Genomic DNA, 12724 nt, shown 5'->3' on the forward strand with positions numbered 1-12724 from the left:
TTTCATAAACAAAATTTTGATTAAGAATAAATAGTGTTAGGCCATTTTTATTAAAACTTCCTTATTTTAAGGCTGAGAAAAAATATACAAAACAATCTGAGATGCCTAGTGACGAGTAAGGCGAACCGGAAGTCCTTTTTCCGGTGTTGGCATCATGTCGCCGGTGATCTTCTCCTTAGGAAATACCACTTCCCATTTGAACCTCTTGACCACATTGTGAACGAAAGTGAGTATCGCTAGGCGAGCGTACTCTTTCCCAGGGCACATTCTTGGCCCCCCTCCAAATGGAACAAATGTGAAAGCTGGGAATGCACTTAGGTCATCATATCTTGATGGGTCAAACTTTTCTGGGCTGGGGAAGTACTCTGAGTTCATGTTTACTGTACTCACAGTCCAATATACTTTCCAGCCCTTCGGAATGGTGTAACCGGCGTAGGTAAAATCAGTCAAGGCCTCTCTAAATGTTCCTTGGAGTGGCGGCGTGAATCTCATCACTTCATACAACACGTTCCATGAGTACTTCATTTTGTTGATGTCTTCCCATTCCAAAAAGTCTCCTGGCTTCTTTGAGTCTGCAATTTGCTTGTGCTCTGAATTTAACAGGACAAATCAAACATTTGCACCAAAAAAATGTGACCAATATGCTCCAAATTGGATTTGGTAAGACCAAAATTAATGAAAATTAAGTAGAAATGTTAAGTTGAAGTGATTGGTATTTACCAGCTAGGACCTTGGCATAAATGTCTGGCCTCTCTCCAACATATTTCATGAAGAATGTCATGGCAGTGGCCACAGTGCTATATCCTGCGGTCAATAAGCCCATGATCTTGTCCGCGACCTCAGCCTCGGGCATGTGTTTGCCGGATGGATCACTAGCCACAATCATGTGTGACAATATATCATGCATGGGACCTCCTGCGGCCATTGCAGCCTTCTTCTCCTGAATCACAATCCTCAACTCCTTTCGCAGCGCATCGGCCGCTTTGGTTGCCTTGTAGAATGTTGTTCCGGGGAAGTTGATAATAAGTGAATGCATACCAACAGTAACATCATCAAAGTTGCTCACCAGCCTTGCAATTCGCTCGGAATCATCGATCCCCAGGAAGAATCTGCAGGCAAGACTTAGAGTGAGGGTCTTGGCCAAAGGGTAGACCTCGACCACATCTTTGCCTTCCCAATAGGCCTTCATCTGTTCCTGGGTGACAGAGTCCATTTTCCCCAAGTACCTAACCAGTGCTTCCGGCTTCAAAAACCCTGGCGATCTTATAACTTTCGCTTCTTCATCACGTGAAGGTTGTGCCATAGCAGGAGCAGCAGCAGCGGTGGGGGCGGCAGCCTTGTATGATCGAAACATCTTTTGCATCGAATGTGGTCGAAAAGCTGTGAAGTACTTTTGTTCATTGGAGAACAGAAATTTGTGTCCACTAGGACCACAAATCACTGCAGTTTTTTCCCCAAGAATATAGGTCTTGAAGATGTCAGGAGAGTACCTCCTCATCCTCTTGAACACAAAATTTTCTGGTTTCCCGAACAGGAACTCGATCGATTCACCCACAATAGGCCACCCCATGCTTCCTGGTGGGAGGTTTTTGCCATCATCTGATTTTCCTTTGAATGCAAAGATTGTAAAGGCTAAGAAAGCAGCAACTAAAGAGAATATAAGGTACAAAGTCTCCATGGTTGGAATTTGGAGCTGATCAGGTCTCAAATACTTAGCTGAGACTGATTGAAGTTAGCAAGAGGAGCGGTGTGTAGGAAGCTTGGAAACTTGGGGTTTTATAGGGAAAGATTCAACTGTGTCAACAACTTTGAGTTAGCATTAGCACACCAAAAATGACAAACTTTGAATATTCTTCGGAAGGAGGACTTGGTTTGATATAAAATATTCAAACTTGAACCTGCAGTAACATTAATCATATATTTATAAAACACATGGTTACTTGCTCCACTAAGTTTATTGCTAGGTGGTCCTTCAATTTGCCGATGTTAGCATTCATGTGAACATGAAGGGGTATATGGTCACAACAGAAACCTGTTTGCTGGAATTCTCTACTTAACTAGTGCATTACTAAAGCTTCGGTACCAAAATTGTTATGTACTCGTTTAACTTGTGTGAGGGTGACTATTGGTGCATTGGAAATGTTGCTCATTTGTGACCAAAAAGGTCACTGGTTTAAGTTGTGAAAACAATATTTTTGCAAAGCAAAGGTATGGCTGCGTAAGATAAGCGTTCCTCCTCCGATCCTCACAAAACAAAGAGCCTTGTTGGCTTGAAGGCACCCTTTTACTTGTTTAACTTGTGTAATTTGTAGCAAGATTAGATGATTAGAAGTTTATTGGACTGAATACTATAAAAGCATGTTTTTCTTCTTCATTTTCTCTCTGATTAAATTGGAAAGGGCACCATGCCAAAGTGATTTCTATACATTTTGTTCAACGTTTGCTAACCATCTCTGTTTTAAGTTTTTAGTTCTCATTTCAGATTTGGGTTTTCAACTTCCAGTTTTCATTTTTTTCAAAAATTAAAAAAAATACAAAAACTGAAAACCAAATAATTATTGAAATGCTTCTTCAAATTTTGTTGGATGATTATTTCTAAACTTGGCATCGATTGTTGTAGATTCAAAAGCTTTAATTTAAAAATAAAAAATAAAAGACTAGACAGTGGCTTTGTCATGAAATTAATTCCTTCAAGGGCTAGGAAGACTCACATAAACATCTCTCCCTAACTACTATCATGTGCTTCACAGACACCTAGAAATTGAATGCAAAACATACTGTGTGAAATACAAATCTAGAAATGTGGTAGGTGATTCAAAAGCTTTAATTCAAGAGTAATGCTATTCATATCATGTTTTTGTACCACATTTTCATACCACCTTAGGTGTTATTTGATGTGGACAACCACATCATTTGAATTAATCATATTTCTAAATTTAGTTCACTATTTAATAGACTAATAATTAAGACAACTAGTTAATTAAATGATGATTGTGCTATACGAGGAGTCTTTCTACTTCATTTCCTTGGGTTTTGCAAATTTTTCAAATGATGTGGCTGTCCACATCAGATGCTACCTAAAGTGGTATAGAAATATGATACAAAAACTTAGTATGAATAACATCACTCTTAATTCAAGGAAACAAAATAGCAAATTAAATGGCGAGAGATACATAATACAAGAGATGTTAAGCACCAAGGTACTTACAATAACACCCGCATACGTCATCGGCACCTCAAGCGGTGGCCAATTAATTTAGCCTTGAGGCTTCTCAGCCGGCTTCCATAATTGGCTTTATAAAGATCTTCCCCTCGCATAAGGGACTTTCCGTTACATGCATCTCCTCATCTGTTTCTTCTTATTCATCTTGGCGGTTACCAACCTTCCCACCACCACCCCCTCCCCCGGTCCGTTACATGCATCTCCTCATCTGTTTCTTCTTATTCATCTTGGTGGTTACCAACCTTTAATCTAAATAATAAAATTTTGTTTTGAGTCCCAACATTTCCAATTGTGAGAATTTTGGATGGCATTTGAAATCTACTTATTCGATCCGAAATTTTGAAAATTTTTAAACTTAACACTATAAAAAAAAAAAAAACCATGCATATTCTTATTTTATCATGTATTTAGATATGCTTTATTTTTATTTTTTATACTTAATTATACTATTAAATATTAAAAATAAAAAATGTAACTATTTTATCTTGTTTAATATGATTTATGTTGAACACATATACCCCTACAATAATCACAAAAATTCAAAAAAAATATTGACCTGTGGATACATAAATTTTTTAACAATTTTAAAGTCTTCAAAATATAAAAGATCCAAATTATGTTATGAAATTTATGATACAAAACTAATTCGAAATTTCAGATAAATTCTGATAATGCAAACTTCCGAACTTGAAACTAATATATAAGGGCGCGGACTGCACGATTATTGCACTTGTATTTGCACGACTATTTATTGAGGTTTATCCTTTGGTCAACATTCAACTGAGCGTCAACTTTAGTAGGCCAACCTTGGCGACCAACAACAACCAACAGGAAATCAGACTCACTGCAAGTAATTTAGTAATGGTATTCGTGGATTGCTATTTAACCGAGGATTTCTAATTTGATACTAAATTTATGTAAATTACTGAGAATGAAACTTAAACTAGATCGCATAATATACTACTTAAAATCAATTTGACTAGATTTGCAATGACAACTTTCGTAATTTGAAGATCACATGAATTTACCTAATTTGAAAATAGCAGAATAAGAAGTAATGGATCTCATGAGTCTTGATATATTTATTATCTCTTCTAATTCAACTTCAATGTTAAATAGGAAAATGACGGCTTGAGCTCGATCTTCGATGGTTAATCTAACAAAATTTATCATTTACCAAAAAAAAAAAAATTCAAATATTAAATACGAAAGTGATTTTTAATTTTGTTTAATTAAATAAAAGGTAATATATCACATGATTTTGCAATTTCTCACTACAGGAAGCCATGAAGGTGAATAAAAGAAAGAAAAAAAAGGAGGAGCAAGTATTTCAAAGCTGAGAAAAAAATTCAAAACGATCTGAGATGCCTAATGACGGGTAAGGCGAACCGGAAGTCCTTTTTCCGGTGTTGGCATCATGTCGCCGGTGATCTTCTCCTTGGGAAATACCACTTCCCATTTGAACCTCTTGACCACATTGTGAACGAAAGTGAGTATCGCTAGGCGAGCGTACTCTTTCCCAGGGCACATTCTTGGCCCCCCTCCAAATGGAACAAATGTGAAAGCTGGGAATACACTTAGGTCATCATATCTTGATGGGTCAAACTTTTCTGGATTGGGGAAGTACTTTGAGTTCATGTTTACTGTACTCACAGTCCAATATACTTTCCAGCCCTTCGGAATGGTGTAACCGGCATAGGTAAAATCAGTCAAGGCCTCTCTAAATGTTCCTTGAAGTGGCGGCGTGAATCTCATCACTTCATACAACACGTTCCATGAGTACTTCATTTTGTTGATGTCTTCCCATTCCAAAAAGTCTCCTGGCTTCTTTGAGTCTGCAATCTGCTTGTGCTCTGAATTTAACAAGACAAATCAAACTTTAGCACCAAAAAAATGTGACCAATATGCTCCAAATTGGATTTGGTAAGACCAAAATTAATGAAAGTTAAGTAGAAATGTTAAGTTGAAGTGATTGGTATTTACCAGCTAGGACCTTGGCATAAATGTCTGGCCTCTCTCCAACATATTTCATGAAGAATGTCATGGCAGTGGCCACAGTGCTATATCCTGCGGTCAATAAGCCCATGATCTTGTCCGCGACCTCAGCCTCGGGCATGTGTTTGCCGGATGGATCACTAGCCACGATCATGTGTGACAATATATCATGCATGGGACCTCCTGCGGCCATTGCAGCCTTCTTCTCCTCAATCACAATCCTCAACTCCTTTCGCAGCGCATCGGCCGCTTTGGTTGCCTTGTAGAATGTTGTTCCGGGGAAGTTGATAATAAGTGAATGCATACCAACAGTAACATCATCAAAGTTGCTCACCAGCCTTGCAATTCGCTCGGAATCATCGATCCCCAGGAAGAATCTGCAGGCAAGACTTAGAGTGAGGGTCTTGGCCAAAGGGTAGACCTCGACCACATCTTTGCCTTCCCAATAGGCCTTCATCTGTTCCTGGGTGACAGAGTCCATTTTCCCCAGGTACCTAACCAGTGCTTCCGGCTTCAAAAACCCTGGCGATCTTATAACTTTCGCTTCTTCATCACGTGAAGGTTGTGCAACAGCAGGAGCAGCAGCAGCGGTGGGGGCGGCAGCCTTGTATGATCGAAACATCTTTTGCATCGAATGTGGTCGAAAAGCTGTGAAGTACTTTTGTTCATTGGAGAACAGAAATTTGTGTCCACTAGGACCACAAATCACTGCAGTTTTCTCCCCAAGAATAGAGGTCTTGAAGATGTCAGGAGAGTACCTCCTCATCCTCTTGAACACAAAATTTTCTGGCTTCCCGAACAGGAACTCGATCGATTCACCCACAATAGGCCACCCCATGCTTCCTGGTGGGAGGTTTTTGCCATCATCTGATTTTCCTTTGAATGCAAAGATTGTAAAGGCTAAGAAAGCAGCACCTAAAGAGAATATAAGGTACAAAGTCTCCATGGTTGGAATTTGGAGCTGATCAGGTCTCAAATACTTAGCTGAGACTGATTGAAGTTAGCAAGAGGAGTGGTGTGTAGGAAGCTTGGAAAGTTGGGGTTTTATAGGGAAAGATTCAACTGTGTCAACAACTTTGAGTTAGCAGTAGCACACCAAAAGTGACAAATTTTGAATATTCTCCAGAAGGAGGACTTGGTTTGATATAAAATATTCAAACTTCAACTTGCAACAACATTAATCATATATTCATAAAACACATGGTTACTTGCTCCATTAAATTTATTGCTAGGTGGTCCTTCAATTTGCAGATGTTAGCATTTATGTGTTCATGTCATGAAGGGGTTTATGGTCACAACAGAAACCTGTTTGCTGGAATTCTCTACTTGACTAGTGCATTACTAGAGCTTCGGTACCAAAATTGTTATTTACTTGTTTAACTTGTGTGAGGCTGAGTCTTGGTGCATCGGAAATGTTATTCATTTGTGACCAAAAAGGTCACTGACTCAAGTCATGAAAACAACATTTTTGCAAAGTAAAGGTATGGTTGCGTAAGATAGACGTTCCTTCTCCTATCCTCACAATACAGGGAATCTTGTTGGCTTGGAGGCACCTTTTTACTTGTTTAACTTGTGTAATTTGTAGCAAGATTAGATGATTAGAAGTTTATTGGACTGAATACTATTAAAGCATGTTTTTCTTCTTCATTTTCCCTCTGATTAAATTGGAAAGGGCACCATGCCAAAGTGATTTCTATACATTTTGTTCAACGTTTGCTAACCATCTCCGTTTTAAGTTTTTAGTTCTCATTTCAGATTTGGGTTTTCAGCTTCCAGTTTTCATTTTTCTCAAAAATTAAAAAAGAAAATACAAAAACTGAAAACGAAATAATTATCGAAATGCTTTTTCGAATTTTGTGGGATGATTATTTCTAAACTTGGCGTCGATTGTTGTAGATTCAAAAGCTTGAATTTAAAAATAAAAAATAAAAGACTAGATGGTGGCTTCGTCATGAAATCAATTCTTCCGGGGACTAGGAAGACACATATAAACATCTCTTCCTAACTACGTACCATCATGTGCTTCACAAATACCAGAAATCGAATGTAAAACATATTGTTTGAAATACAAATCTAGAACCGTGGTAGATGATTCAAAAGCTTTAATTCAAGGAAACAAAATAGCAAATTAAATCGCGAGAGATGCATAATACAAGAGATGTTAAGCACCAAGGTACTTACAATAACACCCGCATACGTCATGGGCACCTCAAGCGGTGGTCAACTAATTCAGCTTTGAGGCTTCCCATGATGGTTCGCCGGCTTCCATAATTGGCTTTATAAAGATCTTCCCTTCACATAAGGGACTTTCCGTTACATGCATCTCCTTATCTATTTCTTCTTATTCATCTTGGCGTTTACCAAGCTTCCCGGTGAGGTATAGCAGGAGTGGAAGTTGAATTGGAAATTTTAATCCAAATAATGAAATTTTGTTTTGAGTATCAACATTTCCAATTGCGAGAATTTTGGGTGGCATTTGAAATCTACTTATCCAATCCGAAATTTTGAAATTTTCAAACTTAACACTATTAAAAAAACCATGCATATTCTTATTTTACCATGTATTTAGATATGCTTTATTTTTATTTTTTATATTTAATTATATTATTAAATATTAAAAATAAAGAATGTAACTATTTCTTGTTTAATATGATTTTATGTTGAACACATATAGGCCTACAATAATCACGAAAATTTAAAATAAAAAATTACTTGTGGATACAATTTTAAAGTCTTCAAAATATAAGAAATCCAAATTATGTTACGAAATTTCTGATACAAAACCCATTTGAGATTTCAGATAATTTCCGATAATGCAAACTTCCGAAATTGAAACTAATGGGGGTGTATTCAATTGGGATTTTGAAGAATTTTAATTCTTTTAATGAATTTAGAGGTATTCATCAGGATTTTAAGTGATTCTCTGAAATTTAAAGTGTATTCAATTAGAATTTTAAGATAGTTTATTAAAATCCTTAGAAATCCTTGTGTATCTAATTAGGATTTTAAAGAAGTTTATAACATTCCAAGTGTATTCAATTAGAAATTGATTTTAAAGAATTTGAGAGAGTTGAGGAATTAGAGGGAATTGGAGAGAGTTCGTAGTGTATTTTAAGCATCCACAAATCTCACCTCTCCCCTTGAGATTTTGAGGGAATTGAATCAAAATTTTTAAGAAATCTCTACAAATCAATTAAATTCCATAAAAATTCATGGATTATAAATCCATAAAAATTCAGTTAATGGATTTCATGAGTCTCGATATATTTATTATCTCTTCTAATTCAACATCAAATATTAAATAGGAAAGTGATGGTGTGAGTTCGAACTTCAGTGGTTAATTTAACAAAATTAATCTTTTACAAAAAACAAAAAACAAAAACTTTACATATTAAATAGCAAAATGGTTTTTAATTATGTCAAAAATCGCCAGCCAATTTCTTAGATCATCTCCAACAATGGGCTAAATGCCAAATCCCCCCCCCCTTATTTCCCCCCTAAACCCACTCCAACCCAAGCCAAATCTTTGGGCTAAAAGCCAAATGCCAAAGCTGCGCCAAATACCCCCCCCCCCCATGCGAGTGGACTCGCGAGCAGTTGGGCTAGTCTTGGCCTGGTCACTATCCAACGTGCCCACGTGATGGGTTTGCAGACATTGCCCGACAGGGGTAGGCCCCTCTGTCATAGGTTGTCGACCACCCAAAAAAACCCCGACGGCTCTATTTTTAAACCAAGGACTGAGATCTAAGGACCGTTGGTTGATCCAACGGTCCATATTCAAATTTAATTTTTTTTAGAATATGTTATTTTAAAATACATTGAATCCAACAACTGAGATCGAATATAATCAAATCTAACGGTAAAAAAAAAAAATTATTTAACTCAAAATTCACCCAAAAACTCTATAAATACCTATGTATTTGTTCAAACATCCACACAAAACTCAATTTTCTCGTACAATTCTTCCAATTTATCTTTCTACCATTTCTTTCCATTTCCAAATTATTCAACATGGCAAGAGAGCATATTAGAGGCCGTAATTGGACTTGTGAGGAAAATGTTGCTTTATGCTTGACATGGTTTCTGTTAGCGAAGATGGTGTAGTTGGCACAAATCAAAATAAGAAAGTTTTCTAGGATAAAATCATTGCAAAGTTTCAAGAAAATTGCAATGGCGGCGGAACTATTGGTGAATTGAAAGTTGAAGGCTTGCTTTTGTGGAAAATTTAGTGATTTTTCAATATTTATCGGAATTTAAATATTTTTAGAATGTTCATAAAATTAATTTACGATAGTCTACATATTTATTTAAAAAAAATTAATTTAAGGAATAAAATAGCCTAAGTTCATTCTTTAATAATCCTGGGCTAAAATTTTAAGCCAGAACGGTTGGAATAAAAAAACTGTTTCTGGGTAAAAAGCTAAATTTTTCGGACTAAAAAATTTAGCTTTTAGTCCAACCATTGTAGATGGTCTTAAGGTGGGAAAATATTGTCCTTGTATTTGCACGATTGTTTATTGTTTATCAGTTGGCCAACACTCAACTGAGCGTCAACTTTAGTAGGCCAACCCTTGCGACCAACAAGAACCAATAGGAAATCAGACTCACAGCAAGTAATATAGTATGGTATTTTGTGGATTGCTATTTAACTGAGGAAACAAGAAATAACTTTTTAATTTGATACCCTATACTAAATTGATTTAAACTATAGAGAGTAAAATTCAAACTTGATCACAAGATATACTATTTTAATCAACTTGACTAGATCCGTACTGACAACTTTCATAATCTGAAGATCATATGAATTTGCCTAGTTTGAAAATAGCAGAATAAGAGGAAATGGATGACATGAGTCTAGATGTATTAGTTATCTCTTGTAATTCAACTTCAAATATACAAATAGGAAAGTGGTTCTTAATTTTGTTTAATTAAATAAGAGGTAATGGATCACATGATTTTGCAATTTCTCACTACGGGAAGGTAAAAAAAAAAGGGAAAAACTAAAAGGAGCAGTATTTTAAAGCTGGGAAAAAAAAAATTCAAAACAATCTGAGATGCCTAGTGACGGGTAAGGCGAACCGGAAGTCCTTTTTCCGGTGTTGGCATCATGTCGCCGGTGATCTTCTCCTTAGGAAATACCACTTCCCATTTGAATCTCTTGACCACATTGTGAACGAAAGTGAGGATTGCTAGGCGAGCGTACTCTTTCCCAGGGCACATTCTTGGGCCTCCTCCAAATGGAACAAATGTGAAAGCTGGGAATACACTTAGGTCATCATATCTTGATGGGTCAAACTTTTCTGGGTTGGGGAAGTACTCTGAGTTCATGTTTACTGTACTCACAGTCCAGTATACCTTCCAGCCCTTCGGAATGGTGTAACCAGCGTAGGTAAAATCAGTCAAGGCCTCTCTAAATGTTCCTTGAAGTGGCGGCGTGAATCTCATCACTTCATACAACACATTCCATGAATACTTCATTTTGTTGATGTCTTCCCATTCCAAGAAGGCTCCTGGCTTCTTTGAGTCTGCTATCTCCTTGTGCTCTGGAATTTCACAAAACAAATCAAATTTTAGCACAAAAATGTAAACCCCAAATCTCCAAATTCAGTTTGGTAATCACAAAAATTATATAGTAATTACGTTGAAGTGATTAGTATTTACCAGCTAGAACCTTGGCATAGATGTCTGGCCTCTCTCCAACGTATTTCATGAAGAAAGTCATGGCAGTAGCCACAGTGCTATATCCTGCTGTGAGCAAACCCATGATCTTATCCGCAACCTCAGCCTCAGGCATGTGTTTACCAGATGGGTCACTAGCCACAATCATGTGTGACAATATATCATGCATGGGACCTCCTGCCGCCATCGCAGCCTTCTTCTCCTGAATCACAATCCTCAACTCCTTTCGCAGCGCGTCTGCGGCTTTGGTTGCCTTGTAGAATGTTGTTCCTGGGAAGTTGATAATAAGTGAATGCATCCCAACGGTGACATCATCAAAATTGTTCACAAGCCTTGAAATTCGCTCCGGTTCATCGATACCCAAGAAGAATCTGCAGGCAAGACTTAGAGTGAGGGTCTTGGCCAAAGGGTAGACCTCGACCACATCTTTGCCTTCCCAATAGGCCTTCATCTGTTCCTGAGTGATAGAGTCCATTTTCCCCAAGTACCTCACCAATGCTTCCGGCTTCAAAAACCCTGGCGATCTTATAACTTTCGCTTCTTCATCACGAGAAGGTTGTGCCACAGCAGGAGCAGCAGCAGCGGTGGGGGCGGCAGCCTTGTATGAACGAAACATCTTTTGCATCGAATGTGGTCGAAAAGCTGTGAAGTACTTTTGTTCATTGGAGAAGAGAAATTTGTGTCCACTAGGACCACAAATCACTGCAGTTTTTTCCCCAAGAATATAGGTCTTGAAGATGTCAGGAGAGTACCTCCTCATCCTCTTGAACACAAAATTTTCCGGCTTCCCGAACAGGAACTCGATTGATTCACCCACAATAGGCCACCCCATGCTCCCTGGTGGAAGGTTTTTGCCATCATCTGATTTGCCTTTGAATGCAAATATGATAAAGGTTAAAAAAGCAGTTCCCAAAGATAAAGCAAGGTAAAGGGTTTCCATGGTTTCCTCAAACTGTTTGAAGAGAGTTTGGTTGAAGTTGGCAAAAGCAGTAGTGATGTTTAGGGAGCTTGAAAAGCCGGGTTTATAAAGGGCCAGATTCCACTCTGATAAGTCTAATAAACTGGATTATTAATCGTAATATGACCAATACCAATACACCATGATTAATCAGCACGCCAGAAAGTCGTCAAAGTTGAACGTTCAACCATCCAAATGTGTTTTAACATAATTTTATATTCAGAGATGGTGGCTTCTTATGTGCATAGATACCAAGTCTTGGCTTATTGTAATTTGTATTATTTTCAACTAGAAAATGCTGCAAATATATACATACATACATATATATGTGTATATATGTAACATCAATTTTTTGACACACGTTTTGATACACATTATCATTGTGTATGGTCCATTTTATATGAACAAGCTATATTTTAAGTAATCATTCATATATCATCCATGTAAAAAGTTAAAATCATTAAGATGTTCATTTTGCAGTGAAGAAAACGGACAAATATGTTGTAAACTTTCTTAGTTTAAGTGTCATTGTGTAAATCCTAGTTAGATTTGATTCTAGTTATCATTTCCTGTTACAACTTGTATTACTTGGGGAAGAAGGAATATCTTCTTTCATTTTACTACTATAAATAAAGACACAATATAGGAGGGATAACAACACATATTCCCCTACAATTCTATAAACACATCTTTCTCAATTTCTCTACCTTTGTCGCCGGCCCTATTCCCTTTGTTAGATAAAATAGACTACAACACGTTATCAGCAAGCTCCTACTGCTACGTTTAAGAATCTGACGTTGAAGTTTTTTTTTCTGCATCAAACCAGTTCATCCATATCATCATGCAATCATGTTCTTTCAAAACAACGA

General features: G+C 37.2%; 3 protein-coding genes across 3 annotated transcripts; all 3 read right to left on the bottom strand.

Moving 5' to 3' along the window:
* Positions 1-29: 29 nt before the first annotated feature.
* Positions 30-1693, bottom strand: LOC125476471 (beta-amyrin 28-monooxygenase-like). Its single transcript, XM_048582659.1, has 2 exons — positions 721-1693; positions 30-590 (listed from the first exon to the last, which is right to left on the bottom strand). Exons 1-2 carry the CDS (start codon positions 1676-1678, stop codon positions 106-108), a joined length of 1443 nt encoding a protein of 480 aa, XP_048438616.1. The 5' UTR covers positions 1679-1693; the 3' UTR covers positions 30-105.
* Positions 1694-4435: 2742 nt separating this feature from the next.
* On the bottom strand, positions 4436-6243 carry LOC125476397 (beta-amyrin 28-monooxygenase-like). Its single transcript, XM_048582497.1, has 2 exons — positions 5207-6243; positions 4436-5076 (listed from the first exon to the last, which is right to left on the bottom strand). Exons 1-2 carry the CDS (start codon positions 6162-6164, stop codon positions 4592-4594), a joined length of 1443 nt encoding a protein of 480 aa, XP_048438454.1. The 5' UTR covers positions 6165-6243; the 3' UTR covers positions 4436-4591.
* Positions 6244-10126: 3883 nt separating this feature from the next.
* LOC125476558 (beta-amyrin 28-monooxygenase-like) lies at positions 10127-11903 on the bottom strand. The gene is made up of 2 exons (XM_048582830.1): positions 10880-11903; positions 10127-10761 (listed from the first exon to the last, which is right to left on the bottom strand). Exons 1-2 carry the CDS (start codon positions 11835-11837, stop codon positions 10277-10279), a joined length of 1443 nt encoding a protein of 480 aa, XP_048438787.1. The 5' UTR covers positions 11838-11903; the 3' UTR covers positions 10127-10276.
* Between the last annotated feature and the right edge of the window lie 821 nt (positions 11904-12724).

This window comes from the organism of the source record quoted next, unplaced genomic scaffold (genome assembly GCF_019419815.1).
Source record: "Pyrus x bretschneideri cultivar Hongxiangsu unplaced genomic scaffold, Pyrus_bretschneideri_v1 Contig19, whole genome shotgun sequence".
Lineage (NCBI taxonomy): Eukaryota > Viridiplantae > Streptophyta > Magnoliopsida > Rosales > Rosaceae > Pyrus > Pyrus x bretschneideri.

Excerpts from the sequence above, each read along its gene's own strand:
- LOC125476397 (XM_048582497.1), bottom strand. The coding sequence starts at position 6,164 with ATGGAGACTTTGTACCTTATATTCTCTTTAGGTGCTGCTTTCTTAGCC. Across the intron at positions 5,077-5,206 it reads TTATGCCAAGGTCCTAGCTG|AGCACAAGCAGATTGCAGAC; the intron begins GTAAATACCAAT and ends TGTTAAATTCAG.
- LOC125476558 (XM_048582830.1), bottom strand. The coding sequence starts at position 11,837 with ATGGAAACCCTTTACCTTGCTTTATCTTTGGGAACTGCTTTTTTAACC. Across the intron at positions 10,762-10,879 it reads CTATGCCAAGGTTCTAGCTG|AGCACAAGGAGATAGCAGAC; the intron begins GTAAATACTAAT and ends GTGAAATTCCAG.
- LOC125476471 (XM_048582659.1), bottom strand. The coding sequence starts at position 1,678 with ATGGAGACTTTGTACCTTATATTCTCTTTAGTTGCTGCTTTCTTAGCC. Across the intron at positions 591-720 it reads TTATGCCAAGGTCCTAGCTG|AGCACAAGCAAATTGCAGAC; the intron begins GTAAATACCAAT and ends TGTTAAATTCAG.